At 42.6% G+C, this 27777-nt stretch overlaps 1 protein-coding gene across 6 annotated transcripts; it reads right to left on the reverse strand.

Moving 5' to 3' along the window:
• Positions 1-27670, reverse strand: ep400 (E1A binding protein p400). Of its 6 annotated transcripts, none has more exons than XM_079467619.1 (53): positions 27472-27670; positions 22934-24264; positions 22549-22656; positions 22299-22383; positions 20061-20434; positions 18994-19299; positions 18347-18532; positions 18004-18144; positions 17815-17893; positions 17534-17589; positions 17407-17461; positions 17240-17329; positions 16997-17110; positions 16697-16884; positions 16432-16609; positions 16205-16341; positions 15920-16089; positions 15603-15777; positions 15382-15518; positions 14901-15087; positions 14646-14815; positions 14335-14516; positions 13868-14077; positions 12774-12935; positions 12489-12635; positions 12299-12366; positions 11915-12213; positions 11629-11831; positions 9941-10110; positions 9521-9717; positions 9280-9391; positions 8917-9192; positions 8767-8841; positions 8557-8691; positions 8427-8471; positions 7517-7667; positions 7202-7437; positions 6946-7119; positions 6820-6870; positions 6608-6744; positions 6433-6489; positions 6208-6286; positions 4264-4437; positions 4127-4172; positions 3930-4042; positions 3428-3587; positions 3217-3338; positions 2854-3060; positions 2511-2688; positions 2250-2392; positions 2001-2144; positions 1803-1856; positions 1-1649 (listed from the first exon to the last, which is right to left on the reverse strand). In XM_079467619.1, exons 2-53 carry the CDS (start codon positions 24230-24232, stop codon positions 1329-1331), a joined length of 9063 nt encoding a protein of 3020 aa, XP_079323745.1. In that variant the 5' UTR covers positions 24233-24264; positions 27472-27670; the 3' UTR covers positions 1-1328. The 6 variants fall into 6 exon arrangements, with proteins under 6 accessions (XP_079323745.1, XP_079323747.1, XP_079323746.1 ...); XM_079467621.1 differs by having other exon boundaries at positions 12783-12935; positions 17407-17464; XM_079467620.1 differs by having other exon boundaries at positions 2001-2141; positions 17407-17464.
• Between the last annotated feature and the right edge of the window lie 107 nt (positions 27671-27777).

Raw genomic sequence — 27777 nt, forward strand, 5'->3', positions numbered from 1 at the left:
TGTAAAAACATAACACTTTATACAATTAGGCTGAAAAAAATGAATACACAAGTACTTTACAAATACAAATGCAGTGGTCCCCCTCCCGTTATTTACATGTGTTCCTGACCCAACATCAATACAAAAAGACATGTTTAATTTCTGACTCGAAGCCACAATGTTAGAGATATTTTAGTACGTGTTGACAACATATCCGATACATTAAATCGTGGGGAAGACAAATGAGGAAAAATGTCTTTATCTAAATCTATGAATTACTGATCCAGGCCAGTGTAAACACACTTCCAGCCAGCCTGAGGTCGGACTCAACTGACGAATGGTGAACTATGCATAAGAAAAACAAGGACATAGAAAATGTTTCACAGATGTTTTCAAAAATGACACATTTTTCCGAGTTGGGAGAGAGATACTTTCCATAGCTGCCACTAACTTGAATGGCACTAAACGGCTACAGTGCAGGATTATTGTGTTGATTTGTGGACATTAAATAGCATTCTGAGCACAAACATTTAACACACAAACATCACCAGACAATTTTCAGGTGGTGTCGTTTCCATGCAGTCACGTTTCTCAAATGACACGTTTCTAAATAAACCTGTATGGGAATAATTCGTTTTGGGGGAGTTTTGATTTGCACGATACAAGCTAATGTAAATACTCAATTCTTATACTAGAAATATTTTTTTTACTATGAGTACATACGCGAGCAACAAGTGAAAAAACTTTGTCTTTCGGTAGCCATATCAAACTTCAGATAGTTGGCCATTTTGACTTAACAGAGCCTTACTAACCATGATCATGGTTCATCATCCATCCATCATTTCAAAGGGCTATTACTTGTTTACCTACACAAACAGCAAAGGGACAACATCACACTCACTTTAAAAAAGGGGGGACATTGATAACTTGACTGAACATTATGAAAAGCATTGAGATATGGCCACAACCCTGGAGTTCCCGCCGCAGCAAATTAAGTGTTGCAGAAGGTCGGTGGCGTTTACGTTCCGAGCTCACTTCATCCATGACCTAAACATTGTAGCGTGGTAGAAAAACAACAGCAAGCGTTTCATAGCTCCGTACAAAACTAAGTGTCTTAAACATGAATTCAGTCTGAACTATCCTGCTTTTGGACAGTTGACACGTGCAGAGGGGTTGAAAACGTGTCCAAATAGCACGACTGGCCTTTCAGAACACGCCAGTCACATTTACTTCAACTGCTGTCTGTTACAAATTGTGTCCCTCCTACTGAAACGTCGATGGTTGAGGATTACCGTCTTTACAAAACATAAAACGTATGTTGTATGTTGTGCCTGTATACGTCCACCTCTTTAGCTGCCACCGCTAGGTTTGGCAGGGGTCTTTGAACGCATGGCGGCCCCGGTGCGGGTGTTTCCTTTGCCCTGCTGAGGAGTGGCAGCCTGCTGTACTGGAGAATCAGATGCAAGGGTCACCGCAACAGTCTGTTGCTGGGCGGGGCTCTGCAGGGGTGGGGTTTGTATTTGAGGGGAGGCGGCCGCCGCGGTGACGACCTGCTGCTGGAGAAGCTTCTGCTGGACCACCTGCGTGGCGGTGCCGGCAGGGAGGACCTGCACCTGAGCCGAACCTGCTGCAGGAGCTGCCAGGGCCACCGTCTGAGGTTGTGCCTGGATCTGCACACAAGGAGGAATTAGATGCCTTTAACAAAACTTGAAGAATTGAGTTTAATGAGAAGGACCAAAAACATAAATTGGGGTAACCGTGCAATGTTTGTAAACATATTCAAGTAATCAGGGACATAATGTACCCAGGCTTCAAACTCTTACCTGTTGAGGTGAGGACACTATCTGCTGCTGTACTATTTGAGGAAGCTTAGCAACCTACAAGCAGAAGGGAAAATCACTACAAAAGCAGAGCTAAGCGTTATGGCCACAAGCACCGCATGCCGCCCCACATCCATTTACTTAAGTTGCTCGCCCCACCCGTGCTGGACTGTGACTGTGCTTGTAGGAGCGTCCGCTTACCTGTATCTGCTGTGCTGTAGCGGGTTTCTGAGGCTGTGCGATGGAAGTGGTAAAGAACTGCGTCTTAATGCCCGGCTGCAGCTGGGGGGTGGTGGCATACGTCACTTTCTGCTGCTGTTGTTGTGCTGTGGGCTGAGTGGCCTGCTGCGTCCCCAAATAATCAGCGAGACGGTAAGAGAAGGGGAATAGTGTAAGGAACATTGAGATTTGTTTTTGTGAAATAATACTGATCCAGGATTATAAAAACACCTTTTGTTGCACAGCAGCCTGTGTTTGCTGTGGCTGTGCTGCTTTCTGGACTGCGGCTGCCTGCGCAGGGGTCTGCTGCTTCTGTCTGTGTAATAGCTGCTGAACGTGTTGAACCTGGAACGGGTGGGCGACCACCTGACCACCTGCACAAACAAGAAAGACAATAACTAAAATGACACACAAAATGCTTGATTTAATCTAACAGCCTTTGTAAACCCTTGTGAATCATCGCAATCTGATTATTTTAGAGCCAGCCTGTACCTGCTTTCTGAGCCTGTCCGATGGCAACGCTAATGTTAGCTACGGTAACGGGAAGGGTCGTGACCCCAGCGGACGACACCACGGCAGGAACAGAGACTACGGGAGGGGGTTTGGTCAGCGTCACCTGGGCAGTTTGACCTGGCTGAGCCTGGATGGGTCCTGGAGCCGGCACACGTGTCTGAGAGGGAAGTGTCGTTTTTTTGAGTAGCTGCTTTGTGTGAGCATGAGATAGCAATTGATCGCTAATAACAGTCAGCTTTTGTTGATTAAAACAAAAACAGCGACTAAAGAAAAGAGGAACATGAAATGTCTCTCTACTCCATAGAGAAAGCAGATGGCTTACCAGTCTGGCGACTTGTAAGTTGGTGACTGTGGTTCCGGTAAGCACGGTTCCTGCTCTGGATGCAGCAACGGCGGTTAGTTGAGGGTTGGCTTGAGCCGCTGTTGCCGCCTGCACCTGTTGAGGCTGCTGTGTGGATGATGCCTGCTGACCCTGAGCGGCAGCTACTGCAGCTGCGACCTGCTGCTGAGTCATCTGCAACTTCTGCTTCTTTAACAGTTCACAGAGAGACGACACAAATGGGGGAAATTAAGAAATATACTTTATTGCTTTGGAAATGTTAAGTGACAGACAAAGGGGGTGGCAAGTGAAAATGCATTTAGACAGCAAAAGCAAGATAAACAGCAGTTTATATCCTGTGTGTACCTGCTGTGGTTTTCCCACTGTTTTGATCTGAGGAGACGCAGCTTGTTGTAACTGTTGTTGTCTGAGGAGCTGAAGTTGAGCTTGTGTGAGTGGCTTACCCTGAGACAACTGCATGCCTGCAGCTAGTGAAGAAGAAAACCGTATAAGAACACAATGATAGATTTCTCTCTATTTTAAGTATTCTACCTGGAGCCACCAGCTTGGGACTGACCTGGAGTCAGATTAGTAGACACCACTGCTGATGCGGTCACTGGGGTGACGGCCCTCGCGCCCTGTCCCGTTGCTATGGCGACAACCTCTGCCGGGGCAGCTGCTGCAGTTACTGCTCTCTGTTGGGTGTGAACCACCTGAGCGGTGCCCGTTCCAGCAGCCTGTAAGAGTAACACATTAAATAAAATTTTGCACAGTAATTTGTCAAATATTTACATTACATTAATAAAGAAAAATACACCTGAAGTTGCTTTAGACACTTAGAGAGGGATATAAAAAATAAATAAATAAATGGAACTGGAAATGGTCCGAAATTTTAGATGTGAAATTACATAAATGTTTACAAGAATGTACAGATTATTATTTTGGGGGATTTAATGCTTGTAATGACATGATGATGAGTAAACAAATGAGAGAACCTTTATATTTGGGTGAACTATCCTTTTAAATTGCCCTGTATAAATATGGATTCATTTTTATATTACAAATTCAGAGAGACTCACAGGCAGGGCTCCGGTTATTACAGGAGACGCCAGACGCTTGTTAGCCTGGAACTGACTGGGAGAAACTCCCGCCACAGTATTCACGATCACATTCCCACTCACTGTAGCGGCCGCTGAAGTTTAAACAAACACAACATCTACTTATAAAGGTAATAGCAACATATTGATTTCATTCTGGTTATGTATTGTAATTCTACCTGGCTGGATGCTTGTGCCCACTGCAGCAGTCTTTATAGTGCCAGTCTTAAGAGACAACAAAACCAAAGCGAAATAATATAAATTATGTAACTCAGTAATCCATCAATTACTTAACATGCCGTTTTAAAGCTCTTACCAGTACCGCAGTGTTTGGGACAGCGGCTGCTCCGGGCTGGGGGACTCCCACGGCCTGCACTCCTGCTACAGCGGCCTGTGGCTGAGCTTGAGACTGTGCGGCAGCCCCCTGCGGTTGGGCGGCACCCGCGGCCTGTTGGGATAACTGCTGGGCCTTTTGCTGCTCTGCGAGCGCCTGTGGGAGAGGAAAGAAGAACACATGAATATAGCAACAACTGAAATCTTGATACTCTGTAGATGAAACGACATTGAAATTATATGAGATATGTGCAGGAGAAAATGTCCGTTTGAGACCTACTGTGCGACCTAAAAGCATGATGGGAAATTACTTATCACACCTCAGTCCTGAATATCAAAAAGTCGAGAATTTGAAAAGCTGAGGGAAGAAACAGATTTGACTAAATACAGGGTTTCAAAGTATGACCTACAATCAAGGATGACACCCAGAGTTGTGGACAGTTAAACAAGACGGAGAAGGAATTATAAATATTCAATCTTTAAACCAAACTTTTAGGTCTTTAGTCGGCATAGTTTAAATCCTGTCTGGCTAGTGCACGTCTCATAATGTTTACGCATTACGCATGATGTCCGTATTTTGGGAGTAGGCGGTCTCTTGTGGCAGTTCATCAAACGCAAAAAGAAAAGTTCTGGAAAAAAGCTGGAATCTAACTGCAACACTGTGACGCAACTCTCCTATTGCAACACTCCCACTTATTGCCAGGGAGAAAACTTTATAAATTGCTAACTTCCATATATATATATATATATACACACACACACATATATATATATATTTAAAAATTAAATTTGCACTATATTGCCACCTTGTGGTGAAACTGGTTAACTTCTAACTCACATGCATAACATGTGTTATAGTAATTTAAAGGCTACATATATTTTTGGTCACAAAGGTTGCGGACCTCTGATGTAAACAGACCAAAAACATTTGTGCCTGGCATCTCAATGAGATTTTGATGATTCAATTCAATTCAATTTTATTTATATAGCGCTTTTCACAATTTGCATTGTTCCAAAGCAGCTTTACAGGGGAAAAACGAAAAACCCAAGAAAGGGTAAAACACGCTTCATGGTGTTTTATAAAAATCCAATTATTCTAGTAAATAACATCTATGTAAATCTGATTTATTTAGCATATTTGCATTAATTGAATGCTTGGCTGAAAAGATGCGTTTTTAATCTAGATTTAAATTGGGCGAGTGTGTCTGATCCTCGAATAATATCAGTAAGGCTATTACAGAGTTTAGGTGCTACGTATGAGAAAGCTCGACCCCCTTTGGAGGATTTAGTTATTCTAGGTATTATCAAAAGTCCCGCGTTTTGAGATCTTAGAGAGCCTGATGGGTTGTAGTGTGATAGAAGCTCTGTTAGGTAGGTAGGGGCTAAACCCTTTAGGGCTTTATAAGTGATTAAAAGAACTTTAAAGTCAATACGATACTTAATGGGTAGCCAGTGAAGGGTTGATAACATTGTGGTTATGTGATGGTGTTTTCTGGACCTGGTTAGAACTCTGGCAGCTGCGTTCTGAACTAACTGTAGTTTGTTTATTGATGATGCAGGACAACCACTAAGTAGCGCATTACAGTAGTCAAGTCTTGAGGTTATAAATGCATGAATAAGCTTCTCCGCGTCAGCAACACACAGAATATTTCGTAACTTGGACACATTTCTTAGGTGGAAAAAGGCTGTTTTTGTGACATTTGAGATGTGATTTTGAAATGACAGGTTGCTGTCTAATATAACGCCTAGATCTTTTACTGTATTTGTTGGAGTAACAGTACATCCTTCAATTTGCAGTTTATAATCAGCAATATTTGGTTTGCATGTCTTTGGTCCGATAAGTAATATTTCTGTTTTATTAGAATTTAAAAGAAGGAAATTACAGGTCATCCAATGTTTTATGATAAATTCTTCAACAAGTATTCACCTTCTTCTCTTTAGCGATTCGATCAGCTCTCTGAGAGGCCACCTGGATAGGAGGAAGAGGCTTATCGTAGCTTATTCCACTGGAACAAAGAGACAATGAGAAACATTTACGCATCAAAAGTGAATTTCAGAATTGTCAGTAGGTAATTCTCTAAATCAACCAACAATTAAAACATGTTATTGAATATAGCCAATAAATGGTTTGGATAATAAAATGAGTCAATACCTCTCAGCCAGCACAGAGGCGTGCTTGGGGTTCTTCTGGAACGGATTCATGCCCAGCCTGAAAGCAAAACAAATATTGAAAACTGAAGGTGATTTTTGTCTGAATATACAGTGATAATTCAAAGATAATAATGCATTTTTAAGCACTATCTTGCAAACACGTCTCCTGTACATACAGGGGTTTAATGGGTGGGCTTCTCTTGCTAGCAATGATTTTCATTAGCTCAAAGCGGTTGTTGTAAAGCTGGATCTGGGTAGCGTTGTCATCCTGCATGTAGATCTGACACGTGCGAAGAGGACGACTGTTCTTTGACTGTGCAAACAAAAAAAGTGTTATACATCTACAAATATGAGAAAACAATCTTTGTTTCAAAGATTCTTAAGTTACCTTATAAATGCTCTTGGTCTTGTTCTTTTTGGGGTTAGCTTCATATATTAGCTGAGGAGAAAACATTTTTTGAGGAAAATAAAGATGTTTATGACTAAACCCAAAAATCATGTACTGATCTCTTACCTTGCCCTCCTCTCTCGGAATGATGACGTTCTCGTAGCGGTTACGACACTGTTTGGGCGAGCGGTAGATCCTGCTGCAGGAGTTGACCACGTCGCTCACCAGGTCCCAGTTAGGTGTGTGAGCTGGAGACACTATGGTCAGGTTCAGAGGAAGTTCCAGTAACTGTTTCACAGCCTGCAAAACACACAGAGGACAAAATTACAACCTTAGCCCATCTACACGTGCAAGTGATGAATTGTGATGAAGTATTGTGTACCTGTAGCAGGGCCCAGTCCTCACTGATGAGCCACTCAGGATTGTCCTGTCCGGCCTCCATGGCTGGTTTAAGCAGCGAGGGCAGCGGTTTGGCGAAAGGAGCTTGTTGCTTCAGAGAGAAGTTCTTCTTCTGGTCTTTGCCCTCTCGTCTGACCTTGAGCAGACTGGCCTTGTCGAAGAGAGAGCGTGGAGGAATCACAGCTTCTCCGTGCCCCTTCTTCTTCTTACGGCCCACAGCTGAGGTGAGGAAAACTTAGAATCAGGTTTGATCGTGGTATGTTTTCAAACGTAGGCGGCGTATGTTTCGGGGTCTAACCTGATGGGTCCATGTGTCTCTTGCGCTCTTTGCGGACGTAGACCGGAGGCAGTTTGGACTCCGGCATGGGTGCAGAGTCATACATGAGGCACATAACGGAGTCGATGTAGATGTCGTTGTCATCCTGTGGCGGGGTTGGAGGAGTCCACAGCTGCGAAAAAGACCAGCAGGGTAGTGAGTTACAGGGTTATTATAGTTTACTAAAACAAAACAAACAAATAAAACATTTCTGTTGAAATCAGATAAAATATTAGCCTCAATGTCATTTGAAAAACAATGATATTTCAAAAAATGTATGCTCAGATATAATCTGAAAAAAATACATTAATAACATTTACATTTAGTCATTTACAAAAGGTAAATTTGTCTTATAGAGAGTTTCATCATATGTATCGTGTTGGGTTATCGGTTTGGCTAGTGGCAAGTAATATTATAATTGACTTTATATACAATTTATAATTATATTAATTTATATTAATATTTTATTGTATAATCATTGTAATAAATTAAATTAAAAGTACTCAACAGTTATTGATTATTTGCAGAGGTCTACTGGAAATTAAGTTTGGGCCACATAACGTTTGTTTGTTTATGTTGTTGCTGCTGAAAGAGTCTATATAGCAACATAAAAATAATATGAAAATTAAACTAAAATGAAGAAATATATAAAAATGTACGTGATAAAGCTGAAAACGACTATAAGCTTGGCTACAATAGTTTAATAAATAAATTTAGGCATCTAAATCACATGAACCCAGTCAAGAATTATTTTACAACAACAACAAAGGAAAACACTTTGAAAAGATATTTTAATTAATGAAATAAATGACATTTAAGAAACATCACGCAAATAACATAAACAAGCTAAATCTGAAACTCATTAACTCCAAGAGCACAATTTTAGACTTACCGGCATAATTTCTGTTTGTCCATCCTCATTCTCAAACACATACTCCTGTACAGAGGATGAAGAACGTGTCAGACACGACATCACTGAAATACACATAAGCAGATGACCATTCATGATCGCAGGTTTGTACCATGTTGTACGCGTCCTCTCGGGTGTATGTAAACAGATCCTCCTCATCTTCAAGCATCATCTGCTCCTCTCTCTCCACCTTCAGTTTCTGCTGTTGCTGAAGTTCCCAGGTTCTCTTTGCAGCCTCTATACGCTCCTAAAACCAACGAAGAGTAATTACCCAAACGTACAAAAGCTTTAACCTGATCTCATTGGTGTGATGATGTCCTACCTTCACCATCTGTTCATCCTCACTGATGTGTAGGTACTCCAGATACTGAAGTGCATATCTCTCAATAGGGGTCAGCTGGACAACACAACACAAGTCAATCTCACACACACACACACATGGGTGTCACATGTTCACAGCACCCATTCTCACCTGCTCCATAACTGCCGCCAGCTCTTCTAACCGTGACACCTCCCCACTCACACCTTCTTCCATCTCTTCTTCTTCTCCCTTCACCTTATTCTCTTGTCTTTCTTCCTCCTCTTCGTGCTGGGTTTCCAGACGGATGCTGTTCAGGGCCTGGATGTACGGTCTGGCCACGTGAGGAGGGATGGATTCAGATGGTGACGGGTCCTGATGCAGAACCACAAACTCCTCCACCTTCTCTCCCGAGCCAGCCTCAACCTCGAACAGATCTTGAATGGTGCGCTGTGAATGACAGACACGTTGTCCACGTTAGTGTCAAACACACATGTTGATCTCTGACCTGGAAGTCGGTTGTGCATTTGTGTTTACCTGTGTTAAAAAGGCCAGCGTGTAGTCCATGCCCTGCGCTGCAACCTCTCGTATAAGATCCTTTGTGCCATTCTTCAGGAGCTTCTCCTCAATGGAGTTCCCACTCTCCAACCTTGACCAAGCAAAGCGTCAGGACAAAATCAACAAACTTTGCCTTTCCCAAACTCATGCTTTGTTGCAATGCAACAAACTGAACTGTTATCATCATGTAGTTAATGTGTATCTACGGCATCACGCTGACCTGTAGATGTGGATGTCTTTGGAGCGTCCAATCTTGTCGCACCACTCCTGTGTGCGCATGTCCATGCTCGGGTTCAAATCGGTGTCGTAGAACACGATGGTGTCGGCGTCAAACACATGACCCACGGCCGAGCAGCAGCGATTGGTCAAGATGGTGCAGACGATCTGCCTGTTGCGGTTAAACTTCTTGACCTGCTCCTGAAATTGGTTTCCACCAAGAAGCAAAGTTATGTCAATAGTACATCATACATATATAGAAGCTCTGTATGAAAGGGTGTCACATGTTCCTGTGTGGAAATAAATACAGCAGGGAGAGAAAAGCACATGCTTATCTATAACCCAGTATTATAACCAATATTTGTCCAGAGGAGGAAATCCAAACAGTTACAGATGAGAAAACATGAAAGTGCAGATGTTTCACCTGTCTCTCCTCCAGTGACAGACTCTCGTCTAGCCGTACGTAGGTCAGCTGATGGTGGTCTAAAAAGGCCTCCAGTATGTCTAACATGCTGGCCATCTGTGTGAAGATCAGGACACGTCTGTTCTCAGCGCTCAGCTTCTGCAGCAAGATTGACAGAGCCTCCAGTTTCCCTGCACACATGAACATATATACAGAAAGATTAAACCATACCAAAGCTGATAAAACCTCCCCAGGATCTAATAGGGTTATGACAGATCGGCAATTGAAAAGACAAGAAGCATTGCAGTCTTGTTCTATTGCTTCCGAGTGAACTCCAGTATAAAAAGTCCATATTTTAATCCAAGGTGATTTACAGCCCAAACTGAAGCTCAAAATCAAAATCAAGTTTAGAAATTTACTTGCCATATAACCATATTCAGTATGATATATAGCGTAATGCTGTAGTGAAACACTCTTTACATAGTATGAAATAATATAATAAACACAGTAAATCTATAGGTTAAAGAACAGAAATAAGAAATAGTGGTCAAAAGTCTTGTGAACTTTGGAAAACTGACATTTTTGCTCTTTTCAAATATTTTTATTAAAGGCTAATTATTCATAAAGCTTATTTATTCAAGGCCCATAAGAATGGGTACAAAATAATATTGTGTAATATTAATAAGATAAAATCTATAGTCTATTCACACATTCATTTCTGTGAGCTTTCATTTTCTAGGCGTTTGTTGTTACATTTTTTATTACAATAGAAAAACATATTCCTTCAAATGGTGTAATGATAAATGTTTTTGTTAAAAATAGGGATGTAACAATATTATCGATATTGTGTTATCGCAATAGTAAAATTGTCTAAATATTATCGTGGACACAGGACTGTATGAAACAATAGGTCTTAGTAATTGCACCATATGAACCCTGACAAAGGTAACATCTAGTTTTTTTAAAGGGATTTTTAGGTCATTTGACCCAAAAAAATTCTCTAAAGTTATGGTAAAAGTTACAAGCTGACGCTTTTATTCCGATGGTTTAATCTAACCTGAGTGCAATAAGAAATAAACATTTAGATTTTTTTTTAAATTAAAATAATATAAATTAATAATAAATAATGTAAAAAGAATTGTCCACGTACATCACTTTAGGCCCATGCTGCAGTATTTATTATCTGTGTAGTTGGAGCAGTTTTAACATGCCAGAGGAGCACTTTCCCTCCCGGTTGAGCCTAGTCCCCCAAGGTTTTTCTCCACATTTGTGCATTTGACTTTAACAATTACATTCTATTTGCAAGTTATGGAATTATTGCAAACTGTTTTGGTATACGGTCATTTATATATTAGTGATAATCCTAAAAATAATTGCCTTTAAAGCCACAATATGTAAATTTGGAGCGCTAGATGGCGCACTTTGAAAACAACAACAAAAAATGAAGCTAAATGATGTTATGTAGGAGAGTGGAATTATGGGACATGTCGTTTACACCTTCCAGAGGCCATCATGTTCACGTACGAGGTAAAGAATGAATTTTATTTTTTATCACCATAATAAATTAGCTTGCAAGAAACGTGGAATGTAATGCTATGTATGCTGTATACGGTGTTTATACAGATGCTGTATAACAACTTCCACATTTGTTTTTTTAATCAAGGACCATCCATAAAAAAATATTTGTAGATAAGTGCCACCGTACATACCTGAATCCATCTCTAGCATATGCACATCTGAGAAGCTGACCACAGTGGGACAGGCCAGACTACGAATCTCTGCATTAAACGAAGCGGACACTTCCTGCAGCTGCCGTCTGAATGACTTTTGTGCCAGGCTGTACGAAGGCGGAGGATTGGCTGCATACAACTGAGGTGGAGGGGCCACAGCAGCAGGAAGTATGCAGGAGAATCTATAAGATAACACAAAGTGATAAAATCACATCCAAAATCAGCATTAGAATAAGACTGATAATTTTTGGATCATAGCCCATACGTTTTGACAAGGCTGCCTGTTGCTTCCTGCTGCTCCATGTTGGAGAGGATAGCAGAGCGAAGAGGAGCTGCTGTGGACACACACGTCTGCTGAGCTCTCATGCAGCTGTCTCTGCCCACCCAGGCCCAGCGGGAATGCTGGGGAGCGGGAAAGGCCGGTGGAGGGCGTCCCTCATAAACGGAGCAGGACTCAATCAGGTCGGAGCCATACAGAACGGAGCGTGATGACCGTCGCTCATTCGCTTGAAACAAACAGGTCAGACGCTCCTTCAGCAGTCTGTTTCTTTCCTCAATCGACTCCTAATATGATACAGACAGAGTTAAATTCAAAGCTTTCGACAGAATTCCTTCTGCCTTTCCTCAAACACACGTCTTTCACACTCACTTTTGACATGGCATTGGTGGAAGGTTTTGTGTCTGTGATAGCAGGAGCTGTGACTGCCACGCCGCTTCCTATATAAAACACATACAGCCATGAAACGTCACATATTTAAACATCAAAGAAACAAAACAAGACACACCACTCTTCTCACTTGATATGGGCCAATCAGAAGCAAGCGGACTACATTTCTGACCTTGCACTGTTGTGGATGTGGCAGGAGGTGGAGTGCCTGAGGAGTTTTGGCCAGGAACAGCCTGGGGCACAGTGGGCATCACCATGGCCGGCCCTTGTGGCCTAAGAAGAGGTTGTCCAGGTGCTGACACAATCTGCAGAATGTTACCTAATGCAGACACATACCAATTACATTCGGTAAACCTACATGTAACCAAGTAACAACCAAACATTTTAAGAATCGACTGGATATGGAAGTGAAATGAGTCCGAGATGAGGAAGAAGATGAATATGGGCTTGACATTACCGAGTGTACCTTGAAGCTGCAGGGGCTGGCCGGTGGTTAGCTGGCGAAGCTGACTCGGGGACAAGGTGAACTTGTTGCCTTGGAACTGCAGGGTCACGGGGGTCTCCGTCGCTGGGATGCGGCCCTGCGCACCCGACTGAGCACACTTCACTGCATCTCCACCTTCAGGGGGTTGAGAAAACACTTTCTGTTTAACGGTTCCCCAAACTGGCCCATCAAATTTCTTGGTTTCAGTTAGTTCAGGGAGGAGCACAGAAAGGCACATGCGCAACCAGGATGGGTTAAACGGGATGATTTGTGTAATTTTGGCCCTTGAACGGTAAAAACAAAACACCTGAAATAAGTTTAAATGCAGACTGGTTCATATAGAATTGAAATAACAACTGATGCAAATCTTTGGTCTGTTATCAAAAAAATTTAAGTTCCATGCGAGTAAGAAGGTGCATAGAGAACAAGGTGTGGGGAGCATTACCCACATACTTGACGCTCTTCAAACCCAAAGATAGAAGATAATAAAAAGCTCTGGAGAAGAGCTATATATTAGAGGCAAAATAATATTAAAAAGCTTTTTGAGAATCCTGGCCTGGTTCGAAAAGAAAGCTTTAGTGCGTAAACTGTGGAAGGGAAAACAGAAAAAAATTAACAGATATAAGTGAAGGACTGTAGGCAGCGGGTACAGTCTGGAGAGAGATCTGAAGGGGTCATGCTTGTTTAAAGATGGAAGAGAGACCACTACAGTTTATCTGCTGATGTGATTTTGACACTTGCTTTTGACACTTCTAGGGTTGATAAATGGATTTGTGCATCGAAAAATCAATGGCCAGTTCATGGAAGAAAGTTGTTGACTGATCAAGTTTTAGGGTTCGATGACCGTCTCAAAACGAAATGTTTATTTTGGGGTGAACAAATCACTTAACATTGACATTCCTTAGCTTCTTCTCTTAGCTCACTTCAGCAGAGCCAGTACTCTCTGGTCTCATTCGTCTTTCACAGTTGTGCTTGAGGATGTAAAGAAAGGAGGAAAACATTCAAGTGCAAGGAGAGACATAACAGGAGGGAACCGGTCTGAGGTGGGTGGTGGCAAGGCCACTTACTAGGCAAGCGTGCCTGGGCCTGGGAGGTGAGCACCAGCCTCTGGGATACCAAGCTGGGCTGGAGGGGGTGGATGGCAGGGGCCTGGGTGGCAACCGCAGGCATAGAGGGGAAAGTGGTGACCCCTGACATCCCCAGAGCCAGAGGGATAGAGGGGGGATTAGGGGTGGCTCCTGTTAAGAGCGGTCCGGATGAGCTGCTGGTTGTTGAGACTATGGAGGAAGAGGTGGAGTTAACAGTCTAAACCAACCAATAAGGTGGAATGCCAAGGGAGAGAAGGAAAACAAATGTCTCATAGAAAGAATTAAGGTACACACAAGTAAGCCACCTCACATAATCTTCAGATTGTGAAAAAGTTGTGTGTCTGCACTAAAGATATCTCTCCTGGTCTTGTGGCCTACAGTCTACATTCACTGTAGAGAAGAGCATGGTTTTGTACGTTTATTTTTTAGCATGCGTCTGATCTTACCATGTGTGGAAGTAGTGGTGGTAAGAGGTGGTTTGCCCCTGGGCTGTGTGCTCTGGGCAGCAGCAGTAGTAGTAGTGGAGGCAGTAGTTACAGCAGGGGTGCGAGGGGCTTGAGTGGTGCTGGTGGTCATAGGGACCAGGCGGCCTTCTGGTTTAGTACCATACTGCACTGGCAGGAACAACCTGAAAAACAGTTCTCCAGTCAACATCACCTCATCTGGGTTAGTAAAACACACAAATGGTGATTACACCCCATTGCTGAGATCTTTACAGGTGTGGGCGGGGTTAAGCATCTAGAGTTGTTAGAACTACCTCATAGGTTTGATTTTGCACTGTCTTGGTCTGGGTGTAGGGTCAGGTGCGTTGTAGATCTCTTCAATCAGTTGTTTGGTCATTCTGAGTTTGGGAAGAACCTCCTCCGCCTCATAACGGGTCAATTTGCCTTCGTTACCGATCAGATCCAACAGAGACATATCTACAGTCTAGAAAATAAATAGACACGCATCAGTTGTGTAAAATACAACCCGCTTCCTCTATTCAATACAAAAGGTTATTTCATCTCCTTACCTTCCATTGGTCCTGCTGCAGAGCGGTGAGCAGTAATGATGGGGTGTTGTACTGCAGAGGCTGACATATGTAAGAGCTGTGTGTGTCTCTGGGCTGGATCAGGTCTGGATGGTTACATATTTTCTGCAGCTGCATAAGAACCTCTAGGACTCTCACAAAATGGCCTGTCTTTAGAACCTCCTGTGCGCTAGGGGGCCAGAGAGGACAAGAGGAGCTTAACATACACAAATTTGAAGGTTGACATGACACAAGAACTGTGTTCCATTCCGAATCGATCATCCCTATGCTCTTCAAAGAGTAAAGTTCTTGATGTGTAAACTCTAGATGGAAAAACACAATTTTCTCTTAATGCGTGCGTCCTATCAAAATTCTCGTGTCATTTTGAGTGACGTTTTGTATTGTCTCCCCTTACCAAAAGGCCCTTCGGAGGTTGATATATCCTGTTTGGAACGCACCATATGTATGCATAATTTGTACTGACCTGGGCTGGATGAGAATGTCCTCGTATAAGCTCTTCTGCCTCTTGGACAGACGACACTTCAGGATGTGCTCATACTTTTTGGGAAGTTGCTTTTCGACATCTCTTTTAGAACGACGCAGGATGAACGGCTGAATCATCTACAAATAAGACCGATATTACAAACTTTAATGGAGAATCTTTCCAGGATAAAGTCTTAAAGTGTGTGTGTTGTCAGGCTTTACCCTGTGTAGTCTGATGACAAGTTTGTGACAGTAGTCCTGGTTCTGGTCGGTGCCAGGTTTGACAGGGAAGTTGAGGTACGGGTGAGTGATTCCGGGCAGGAGGAAGTGGATCATGGTCCATAACTCTTTCAGAGTGTTCTGCAGCGGGGTGTTGATTAAGAGGATCCTCTGATGACTTTTGAAAAGCAAATATAAAGATCACACTTTATAACATCATAAACAATAAAATTGCTCTACTAAAAAAGAATCACAAAAGATTCAAAGAGGTCAACAGGAACCTGACTGAATATTGAAACTTTGTGCAGATGTTTCCTAACCTTTTGATATTGAAGATGGTCTCCCAGTGTTTCTCAGTCATGTTTTTGATGAGCTGAACTTCATCCAGCACCAGGTGTCTCCAGCGTCTCTTCAGGAAATGAGCGTGATCTTTCAGCAGGAGCTTGTATGAGGTCACACACACGTGGAAGCTGTTGGGCTCACACCACCTCTGCACACATAGAAAGTGAGAAAGACACACTTGGTATTTAGAAAAATGTTAACTTTTCATTGAGACCACTAAAGCTTATTTAAAAATGACAGAGAAAAGGTTCTCTGGTTCATACCGATCTCTTATATCTGCGCTGCTTTCTGCTGCCGAGGTACACAAGGATCTTCAGTCCTGGACACCAGCGTTTAAACTCCATTTCCCAGTTTAGCAGCTTACAAGTCCTCGCGACCACCAGGTGCGGCCCCCAGATAGCTGAAAAACCATGACAGTCGGTCAATGACAAAACATTGACCAAACATTGATGGCCTTGTTTCTATAAATGCAAGTGATTGGTGGTGGTACCCTGATTGCAAGCCAGATGAGCAAAGTAAGCCACTGTCTGTACAGTTTTGCCAAGGCCGGTTTCATCTGCCAGGATGCCGTTGAGGTTTTTGCGATAGAGGCTTGCCAGCCACTCCACCCCGACCTGCTGGTAGTCCCTCAGAGAGCCGTGCAGGAGTTCAAGAGGAGAGAAATGACCCTGAGGAGCGAGAGATCAGTGATGAGTCATGAGACAACTAGACAAGAGTAATTGGGTTAAACTTCAGCATTTGTTAAACAGACTTACGGTTAGGGAAGTCCTGGCACTGCCTTTGGGCAGAATGAGGTCTGTCGCAGCTGCAACCTCTGCGATATCCTTTGCAGGCTTCCCTTCAGCCCCAGTAGCCGATCGCTCAGCCCCGCGGTACTGTTCCATGCTCAGCAGAGAGTCTATGAGCACTGCATCGTGTGGACAGCCCAATGAAGAATCTGCATCTGAACAGACAATAATAATAATAATGAGACATGAATCATGAGGCTTTCACTGCAAATCAGTTTTTTATTCTCTTGCATTTCTTTGCTTTAATAAACAGTTGTGTAGACAGACCAGCAGCTTCCTCTTTATCTTCATCCTCACTCTGGCTGCAGGGCTGTGGCCACTCAAATCCCTCGGCGTACGCGCCCGAATACTGCTTTACCAGATCATCCAACGGCACCTCAGCTACAACACATATCACACATATGTATCTTTTTTTCAGCTGTAAATGTACTTTGGGTGTTCGAATGGTCAATAAAAAAAAAAAGATCTGTGGGCGACATAATGGTGACCAGAAAAAAGTGCAAAACTTACCTTCTTTAGTCAGTTCGGCCAGCTCTGCTTTCTGATCCTTTGCGACCTCTGTAGCCTCCTGTTCTTCTATTGTACTCTCCTCATCTTGAACTGCAAAACAACACACGCTGTTAAAGGTCATGAAGACAGACGTACGCAGTCTCAGCAAGCATAAATGGAGCATGTACCCTCTACATCTGACAGAGAGGTGCTTGACTTTCTCTTGCGGGATGGACCAGCCTCCTGCTGAAAGACAGACAGAGGCTTAAACATTGTTACAGCTGTTTTAAGATAACACAAGGAAGAGGATCTTACCACTTTACTCTCTTTTTCCGACTTCTCTTCTGGCTGGGCTGGTTTAGCACATTGGCCTGTAGCAAAGCATAGTATTTAATGTAGACTCAATAAATAAAAATGCTAATAAGACCTAGAAGTTTAGTTGAGAAAGGTGTGAAGCATGATACGGTGAGCATTTTTGCAGCACAGACAGTAGAATATTTTGTTAGCACTGCCAACACATTATGGGTTTGAAAGAATGCATGAACTGATGTATATTTTCAATAAACTGTATCAATGCATGCATTACCCAACCTCACCTTTTTTTGGTGTTTTCGGCATGCTAAATACTTTCTGTTGTTTGTCATATACTTCGAAACGCAGCTTGATTTCGACAACCTGGAAAGACAGAAGACGACATTCAATTAAGTAATATTGGCACCAGACAGTAAGAAGCTGTGTTTAAACTACTGTCTGATTGTGTATGTGAACTCATTGAGTATATTTACCTGTTCAATATTGGACCAGAAGTAGTCAACGCTGCGAGCAATTGTGCTGGCAATGTGTCGCAGCCTCATCTCCTCCTCCCTCTTCTCTCGTTCCTTGGTCTTCTTTAGCTCGTCATGGTAACGGGCACAAGTGCGAACAAGCTACAGACAAGGCACATTTTCACTCAATTTAAAATCAAGACTTTAAATCAAGACACGGTCCTCAGCCTCTCTATAACAAACCATCATTGACACTAATATGCTAACGTCTAGCCTGATGCCGTGAGAACAGACTTTACAGTGTGACATTTATGTTAATACTGAAGGAGTGGTTTGTTGATATACTTGGTGCATGCTTTCCCACCTTCTTAGCAGCAGCCATCTTCCAGCGTCTCTCCTGAGCGAAGTCTGCAGCCATCCATTGCATCTCCTCCAGCAGATAGTCCCATTGGGATTTCGGCCTGCAGCCCTCCTGCAGTTTGGGTAAGCGACTGGCCGACCACTGGCCCTCTTTACGGAGCTCTGCGATGCGCTGGTGCACATGACTCTCCTGCAACGACACAAAAATTAAGTTGAAAGTCTGCCTAAAATATTACATGCAACTTATTTAAACAACAAATTTAAAGAGTGTTTTCCTTTAAACCTTTTATGTGAATGTGGAAGTGTGCATTCGTTGGCACTAAACAATACAAACGTTGAGTTTTTTGAACGTTGTAGTTATCTCTGTAAATGTTTCTGTTTAATTTCACACACAACCTTTAAGGTGCATGACGCTCATTTAAAGATCTTACAGACGGTTTCAACCACAGCAACATGTGGCCCAAACTTAACTTCCAGTCGACCTCCGCAAAGAATCAATAACTGCTGAGTAGTTTTAATTTAATGTAATACAATACACAATTAAATATTACCAGATTAAATATAAACACAGACCTGAAGTTAACCTTGGGCAAGGTCTGTGCGTCCGATTAACTGTCTATGCTAGTATTATATATAATAATTGTTCCTCACCAGCTTGGCTTGCTCTGCTTGCTTGTCCTGGGAGCATTCCTGCGAGTTCTGCCCGATTGGACACTGACCCATCCCGGAAAACCTAAGTCCTGCGGTGCCATTTGTTGCAGCGAGTTTGGACTGGGCAGCAGGGGAGAGATTGGGACCAGTGCTGGGGGTCCTGACCGAGGCAGAAAGATGTGGGGAGGGTAGAGACGTTAGGGATGTGAGCGGGGCAGGAGACATAGAAGGGGTGGAAAGAGAGTTGGACATCAAACGCTGGGCAGGCTGGGAGGCATCTGATCCGGGTCGCACAAGTGCCACAGTCTAAGAAAAAAAGAAAGCAAATGTGTCACTGGCAATATAAATGTATAAAATATAAAAAGCTTCTCTTACATAGAAGGTTTATATATGAAAATGAACTTTAATAAGCTTTTGTCATTCAACTCATGCATTCAAAAAGAAAATTCCAAGGGTTTTACTCAGAATGATTTATCCGTGCACACCACTATTTTTTTTTATTATTTTGCACGTTAAAGTCAACGTTAAGCTCCACTGCCCATCTCAACAACAACTCTTAACCACATCACATCAGCAACAAAAAAGAGGTAGGACTTTACAGACTGTCCAATGGCCAAGCATTTTAGCCCTCCCCTGCAGGCCCAACTTACATCAAACCAATCAAAAAGGGAAGGGCAAAATAAAGCCCCGCCCTACTTTTTTTCTAATTTCAGAAGCCATTTCATACGGATACATGAAACGTGATATGGAATAGTCACGGTAAGGAAAATAAGTAAATCGCAAGTTCCTTTTGATGATGACTTTAAAAGGACAGTTCACCCAAAAATAAACAAAGAAAGTGCTAAACAGAAAGAATAAAATTTGGAAGAATGTCAGTAACAAAACAGATCTCATTCCCACATTTACTGCCATAGTAGGCTAAATAAATACTATGGTAGTCAATGGGGGATGAGATCTGTTTGGTTACTGAAATTCTTCCAAATATCCTTTGTGTTTAGCAAGACAATGAAATGTACAATGGGATCAGTGACTGAATGGAGGCATCATGAGAAATGTTTTTTACTCACTGCCTGGCCGGGCTGCATGACCTGCTGCTGAACATGGAGGTGGAGTCCTGACTGCATCTGAAGCTGCGCCTGCAGCTGTGCATGCGGGATGACCGGAGTCAGCACAGCTCCGGTACCCTGAGCGGCCTTCATCTGCAGCTGACCTCCTGCAGCTTGAGTTTGTTGGTCCACCACCATGGCCTGACCTTGGGAAAGGGAGAGGGGCAGCCCCGTCATGGGGAGCCCACCTTGGGAAAGGCGACCTGGGAGCTGTGGGGGTGGAGTGTGAAGGCTGGCTGCGTTCTGTACGGGGGGACCTTTGGAGTGGTCGTACTGCTGCTGGTTCTGTTTCTGCCCACCGATCTGGACCGTCTGTGGGGTGGGGGGCATACCTCCTGTTTTGTGGGGTAAGAGAGCAGGAAGGAAAGGAGAGAGAGAGAGTTCCATAGAGAGAGGATAAAGAATTGGCAAAATATGTGGCAAAATATTAGCAAAGGTTTTATCTTTGTAAAAATGTCTAATCATATCTTCAGAAGGAACAAAAATTTCACAGAATCGTCATATTCCTCTCTAACATGTAAGTATTTATATATAATTTTTTACTTTCTTCACCTAGTTTCTTTTTGGGTAAAATCGAATTCTTCAATCTTTAGATTTTTTATGAGTTTGATGTTATGAGCTACCAGCGATGTGTTACACACCACTGGAGAAAAGGGAACATTCAAGAGAGATACTGTCACAATGACTACATAACAAAACTTAAGAGAGATTTACATGTTCTAATGAATGAAAACTAGAACTCTTAAATGTAAAAATTAAAACACTTCATAAAATGCCTGAGAATACTACTATGAAGAATAAAACTGATCATGCATTATCATTAAACTACCTATAAGTGATACAATAAGAAAGAAAATCAAGAAAGCAAAAACTCGAGAGAACCAAAAAAAGGAGAGAACAGACAGCAAAATGGACACAACGAAAGCATTGAGAGGAATCATAACCATGCATGAAGCGGGTTGACTGTTCATGACATCTGCATTTACACAACAGCAAAGCAGAGGGTACAGCAAAGGAATGACAGGGGGGTTAGCACGGAAGGCACAACCCTTTCGGAAAGATTAAGTACGTCCCTCTTCTACCACCAGCTACGCCAAATTAAATGCATCTCCAGAGCTTTAATGTAACTGAGACTGCAAGACCTTTCCTGAGGGCCACATTCGGCTCCCCACCATCAGATCTGAAACAGACTTCACATCGTGAATGTTATGGAAACTCAAGATGTGATCTGATGCGAACTGAAAAGACGGTCACAATAAACGAAAGAAATTCTCTAGATGAAGGGAACCAAGTCTGAAATGCATTGAGAATCACGTTGACAATGCAATGGATCTAGAAAAGTGGAGGAGGGGTGTGGTTTGTAGGAAAAGATGGTCAACCTTAAATCCGGAAAACAAAAACGATGTGAAACATGACATCTTGGTGACGAGGTCCGATGAGTCAAGGATGCCAATATGGCAAAGAAGAACGTAAAGGCATGAGGTGAATGGCTCGAAGAACTAATGAGAAAATCAAATACAAATCACAAAGTGACGCCGTTCCATTGATCTTCAACTGGATCTTCTGCTCAGATTGAGATAGTTTGAGATGAGGTCTAAGATTGAACGGAGTCGCAACAAGTGAATCCCAACAGGCAGATGATGTTTGAAATAAAGGTGAAGGGTTCAACTTTGGGTCTGAACTTTGACCTCCAGCAGCACTGAATAAAGGACACAAGATCGGACCTGGCCCGAGACGCAACAGCACTCCTACCTTGCGCTGTCGGCATGAGCTGCTGGAGGGGAACGCCGGGAGATCCTAACGGAGTTACAGCAGGGTGCTGGAATATCATCCCATGCCGACCCCCTTCCATCCGGGACCTCTTAGCCTGATCTGGGATGCAAAACACACAATACCCTCAAAACGCAAAACACCTCCCTCCGAAAGAAAGTTTTACACAACAAGACAACCGAAAGCAAAAAAGCAGTTGGCACATGGCAATGATGTTTGCACATCGGTGGGTAGCCGTTGCGAAGCTCCCCGTTTTCTGGATTACAGGCGTCAAACACAGAGCTGGGAAAAGACGCTGGATTACCGAGTAAGCAGAAGCAAATAGGAGGGGAGAAAAATAAAGCGACATCAAAAAGAAACAAAAGGAGGGAATAAGGAAACTTAAGAGAAAGAAACATCTCCATCTTTGTGCTGCCAATGTCGCCCTACCTGCTTGCACCATGGCTTGCTGCCGTTTGAAAGCCTCCATGTCCACAGGGTTGGAGATGCTGCCACCCGCCACCCCAGCATGGGCCTGCAAAACAGAACACAAATAGAACATATAGTGAAACATTGATTTTCAAGCATGTGAGATGGTAAAAGTTTAAATTCCCTCAAGCCACATAATGACAACATTTTCAAGCAACTGTTTGAATGGTTTGCATGCATTACTGGTTCCCAGTAAAGAAGCTTTCATCACCTGAAACTGCTGCTGAGCGGAGAACGCTGCAGACACGTTGGGTGGAAGTTGTGTAGCTATAGCAACAGGAGTCACCGTCTGTCCATCCTTTCCAGTCACTACTTTCACCTGAAAGGTTGTCATAGAAACAGACGAAAGATAAAAAGACAGAAAATCTATCTTGTATACAATTGAAACCGAGACCAATATATCTTTCAGAGTTTCAGAGTTCTCACGTCAATTAATTTTCAAATTTCTTTTCATTTCATTTATACTTTAAAGATTGCACTCACAAAGAGCAACTGCTAGCTGATTAATGTTAAAGTCCTGATACTAACAACACATTTCAAGAAATAAAAATACATAAATATCACCCTTTCTTAAGCATGCCCCAAGCAAATTTTACCTCATCGTTTATGACTTCAGACTGTTCTTCCTCCTCCTCTTCATCCTCAAGGTCGAGATCGTTTTGCTTTAGGTAGGTGGAAAGGGGCACGCAAGGCTTTTTCTTGAAAGCAATATAGTCCATCATATTTCCCTGAAGGTGCTGGAGGAAAAAGAGCTCGATCAGATACTCTTTAAATACCTCCTTCAGACTCTCCATCTTCTTCCCATGATGCTCCAGGCACTGCTTCCTTAACTGCGCCACTTCTGGATTTGTGGGTGAGATCTCTTCTAGCTTCTTCGGCTGCATCTTCTTCATGCTGGTGGGAGTCAGCGATGGGTTGGAGCCCTGGGGTGGGTTGCTCCGTGATGGGCTTGAGGGAGGGATGGTGGAAGGAATGCCAAAAGAATTTGTCGCGGGGGCTGCCATGCCTGCCACCATTCCCTGGGTGGGTCGGGCCAACTGGCCTTGGATGATGCTACTGATCTGAGGTGGCAGATTAGAGGTGGTGATATGCCCAGGGCTGCCCAAGGTTGGGAGAGTGGCCCCAGAAGCGATGGGACTCTGCGGACCTAAATGGTGGATGGTGCCACCCGTTTGAGAGTGAGGCTGGGACAGGCGTCTTTCTCTAATTGTCACCGGCGTCCCTGGAGAGGAAAGCTGAACGGCTGCTGCTGTGTTCGGAGCCAATCCTGTTCCATCCTGGTACACAAAATGACTACCTGCAGGTGAGCCGGTCATGCTGATATGCCTAACCATTATACCTGCCTCAACAAACCGGGTCGGGCTCTGACCACACACTCCCAGTGCAGACCCAGGAGCGCCCGGTCTGGGAATAGCCTGTATGGGGACTGGACTGTGCTGGGTGGGACTCTGGGGTTGCATGTTCTGGGGCAAGGGTGATTTCACCGGTTTATAAGATGATGGCCCGGGCTCGAACCTCCACTGGGGCTGGTGCTGAAAGCCAGGGGAGGCTGGGCTCTGCAGAGGCAGAGAGGTGAGGGTGATCTGCTGGTTCCCAGAAACAACCGGTCCAACGTTCTGCAACGTGAAGTTCATGTTCTGGCCCTTGACTGGACTCCGAGTCATGATGATTTGATAGTTTGGAGACTGTGGTGCAGAGGGACTTGCGGATGGGGCAAAAGATGTCACCGGTGACTGGGGGTGATTGGCATTTGCCGGCTGTTGCTGGGTAACCACCATCGGCTGCTGCTGTTGTTGTGGCTGCTGTTGTTGTTGGTCTTCGGTCTCAGATCCAGTGACCGACTTGGATCTCTGAAGATTCCTCTGCACATTTGGTGGGCCTCCTCCATGGTGCATTGCGTGGCACTTTTATTGTATTAAAAAGCACTCTGTGGAAACACAACGATTTGTTTTTCATTTTTCTGATTTAAAACAGATGAGCAATTCCTTGCAAATGTTATCCTTTACATAACTTTTTTTATTACATTTTTATAGGGGTGATCCCAAATAGTCTGATTTGACTACCAATCTCCCAGTCAAATCTTAGCCATTTAGCAGATGCCCACGCACTACACCGTCAAAAATATTATTTATGAGGTACATAAATGGGATATTTTTAGGGTTGAGTACAGAAACTCCTGGCAGATATGAGCGCGAGATCTGGCTATGACCCAGTGCAGGATCGCTTCTCTCCTCGGTAACACCGAGAAGCAGCACGGTCTGCACGCACCCGCAGATGACTCGTAAATGAATGTGTACACCATTTCACTTATTGAATGTTTGTGCATATATATATATGAATAAATTCTTTGACTGCAAAAGCACGTGGTATGACCATAAATGAATATAACAGTATTTTCCAGATTTATTCCGGCAGTTTCCGTAACATGGTGGTATTTTTTACCACAGTTTATACTGATTGAGAGAGGAAATACTGCAGTTGATTGACTTAAAATGCCCTTTTATACAGGCATAGTGAGTGAATATTGTTGTCCCACAAATAGTTTATAAAGAGGTGGCACACATGATGAAGTGAAAGAATCAGGATGCATGACAGTTGCAGTCAAATACAGAACCTTTTAATTGGCAAACAACTTGTAACAACAATGTAAACAACCCCCTTCCCCTATAATAACTGCAAAGTTAAGACTTCTTTAACAACTGAATACAATATAAAGGTAACTTGCATACATAATATTTAAGCAAATAAATAGAGAAAAGTGCTCTAAATTAACTTTTTTCCTTGGTAGTACCATATCTACAGACCCACAGTCATCCAGAACCAGAATAATACTGGACAGACCTAAATATAATTTTTTTGTTTTCAATAAAAAGGCCCACAAACAATTGTTGAGCCAACACCAGAAAGTTAATACCATGGTCGTCTGTTGAACACAAAATAGTAACAATTTTAGCATTAAACATGTGATGTCTGCTGTGTTTTACATAGTCACAATGGCTTCATGATTTCTTGAAATCCTATTTTTAAAGCATAAAACAAAGACTTAAATTAGATCGCATCATGCTGTCAATCCTCCTTCCTCGACTGACCCTTATTTCTCATCATAGCATACAGTGAAACAGTTAGAACTAGAAACACATCATGTTTTATGCTTATATTGAGCAGGTATGAGGGGGAATACGCTTGCTTTTTGAAGATGTTTGCTTGTGCGTGTATTTAATATAACAATGCGAACTTGCAATTGCTACACCTGTGTTACACTGGGTTCACACCAAACGCAAATTAAGCGTATTGCGCAAGTAAATTACATACAAAGTCATCGGAAATATGTGCGAATGACACGAATCAGGCGGCGCGATTGCATGTCAAAATTGTCTTCCACGAAGGTTGAAAATATTTGTCATTTCGCATGCACCGAAAGCATGTGTGCATGTCAGGAGGACAGAGAAAAAGTGCATGGGAAAAATGGTGAAAGGGAGTTTTTAAGCAGCTTTATTGCATTTCTCCTTTACATGTGGTAAATAAAGTAACTTTATTGGTAGTTCATTGGTAATGAACGTGCTGTTTTCCCGTTTGTAAAAACGAATTCATTATTATAGAGCAGTTTTGAAAATAGTTTTGAGGTGAGATCTGGTCTAGTAAGTGGCACAGCATTGTTATGTGATGTTTAATGAAACTGTCCATTAATTTTACTAGCCTATTTGTGGCTTGTGTTTTGAATATATGCTCACCTGTATTTTAGACATTTTGCCTAAATACATTCATTTTGCACATTGTGACTTATTTTTGCACATTTATTTTACACATTATGACTTGAATCTGGCTTATTCCTTATTTTTATTATGAAGGTATATTCTGTTCTAAACAAATTCTGTTCTGCTCGCGTGTGCGATTCCACTATTGGTCGACTATATGCAATACGTGACAATTCTGATAGGACTATGTCAATCCTTAGTCGAGGACACACCAACATTTTTACCATAGTGATGTCTGATGTCCACATTTGGTGGTTGAAATAAATACCCATGTGAAGTCTGTCTTTTTAAAACATTTTTTTCTTAAGCATGATTTTCCATAGGCAGATAAGTGAACTGTCACATCTATCTAACAGTCTATATTCCTTAAAAATGGGCACATGAAAACATAATAACAATTTTTGAGTTCCACGAGGAGCCATCCCTGCTCCATTTGTTGGGTATTTTGCTTCTGCTTTGTGCATATTATATTAGAAAAATCCTACAAGGAATGGAGACTATCAAATACTGTCTATTTAGGCACATGTAATGCATGCTTATTTGTCTTTTAAAATACACAACTCGTGCATAGGCTGATATTTCCCTCATGTTTAGACTCTAGGAATAGGGATTTAGTCGAATATAAACAGGTGGATCAATACATTGGTAACAAACTGTAGTTACTATACAAAAGATATGGTACATTTTGGGCGTGGGGTGTGCTTTACAGCAAATACTGTAGTTAAACTATGCTTACTATAGTGAAAATATGGTTAATTTTCATATCAGCAGGTGCACGCATATCTCAATGAATTGACAGGTTACTGCACATTATCGATTAGCTATAGACTCTGCCTACACATTCATAGCATTATTATAGAAATTTGCAACATAAATTCCGCCAATATATTGCAACTACTAACTGCTACAATAAAACTGTGGTATGAGCTGATGTCAATAAGAAAAGTAGTAAAATAACAGACTTTTCCCACAGTTATCGCACATATTTTAATATTACTTATTAATCCCAATGGTATGTAGGTAGTAATGACAACAATTGTGGAAATTATGACATTTAGGCTGTGCTGTTAAAACATATTTTGTTAAAGCATAAACCGCACTACATGACTGACAGGACTGTGTTTTTCAGCAACGTTAGACGCGTTCTGCTCACACTCACATTAACGGCTCACGCCACAAGCTAAAGCTAACAGACCCACGTATTCGCCATATATGAACGCACAGCTCTCATTATCTACTGTTAACACACTCAATAAACACACAAGCATATATGTATGCTGTAAGTATGTGAGGTTGCGTTCTGTATGTGAGCATGTACATCAGAAAGCGGCGCGTTAGCACGACTGCTAAACACAAACATCAACACACTCTCTACTTACTGTAATAACCCCCTCCTGCACTCCAACCATCCACTGCACCTCTGTCCTCGGAGTATAAACTACAAACGTGTTTGCGTTAATACTCTCACACACATAAAGCTGAATAAAACTATTATTAACGTTTGACAGTTGCTTCTGTCTGAAACATGGCGATGGACTGCTTATTTTTTTCTTTCTTCTCCGAGTACCCGGAAGCACTAGAGTGAGAGCGTGAGCTATGTATAACTGACAGGGCTTGTAACCAATCATATCATTGCAGGGGAGAACGGAGCCTATCGTGTGTGTTGAGGGCGGGGCAATCGTAGG

This window comes from Barbatula barbatula, assembly GCF_947034865.1.
Source record: "Barbatula barbatula genome assembly, chromosome: 11".
Lineage (NCBI taxonomy): Eukaryota > Metazoa > Chordata > Actinopteri > Cypriniformes > Nemacheilidae > Barbatula > Barbatula barbatula.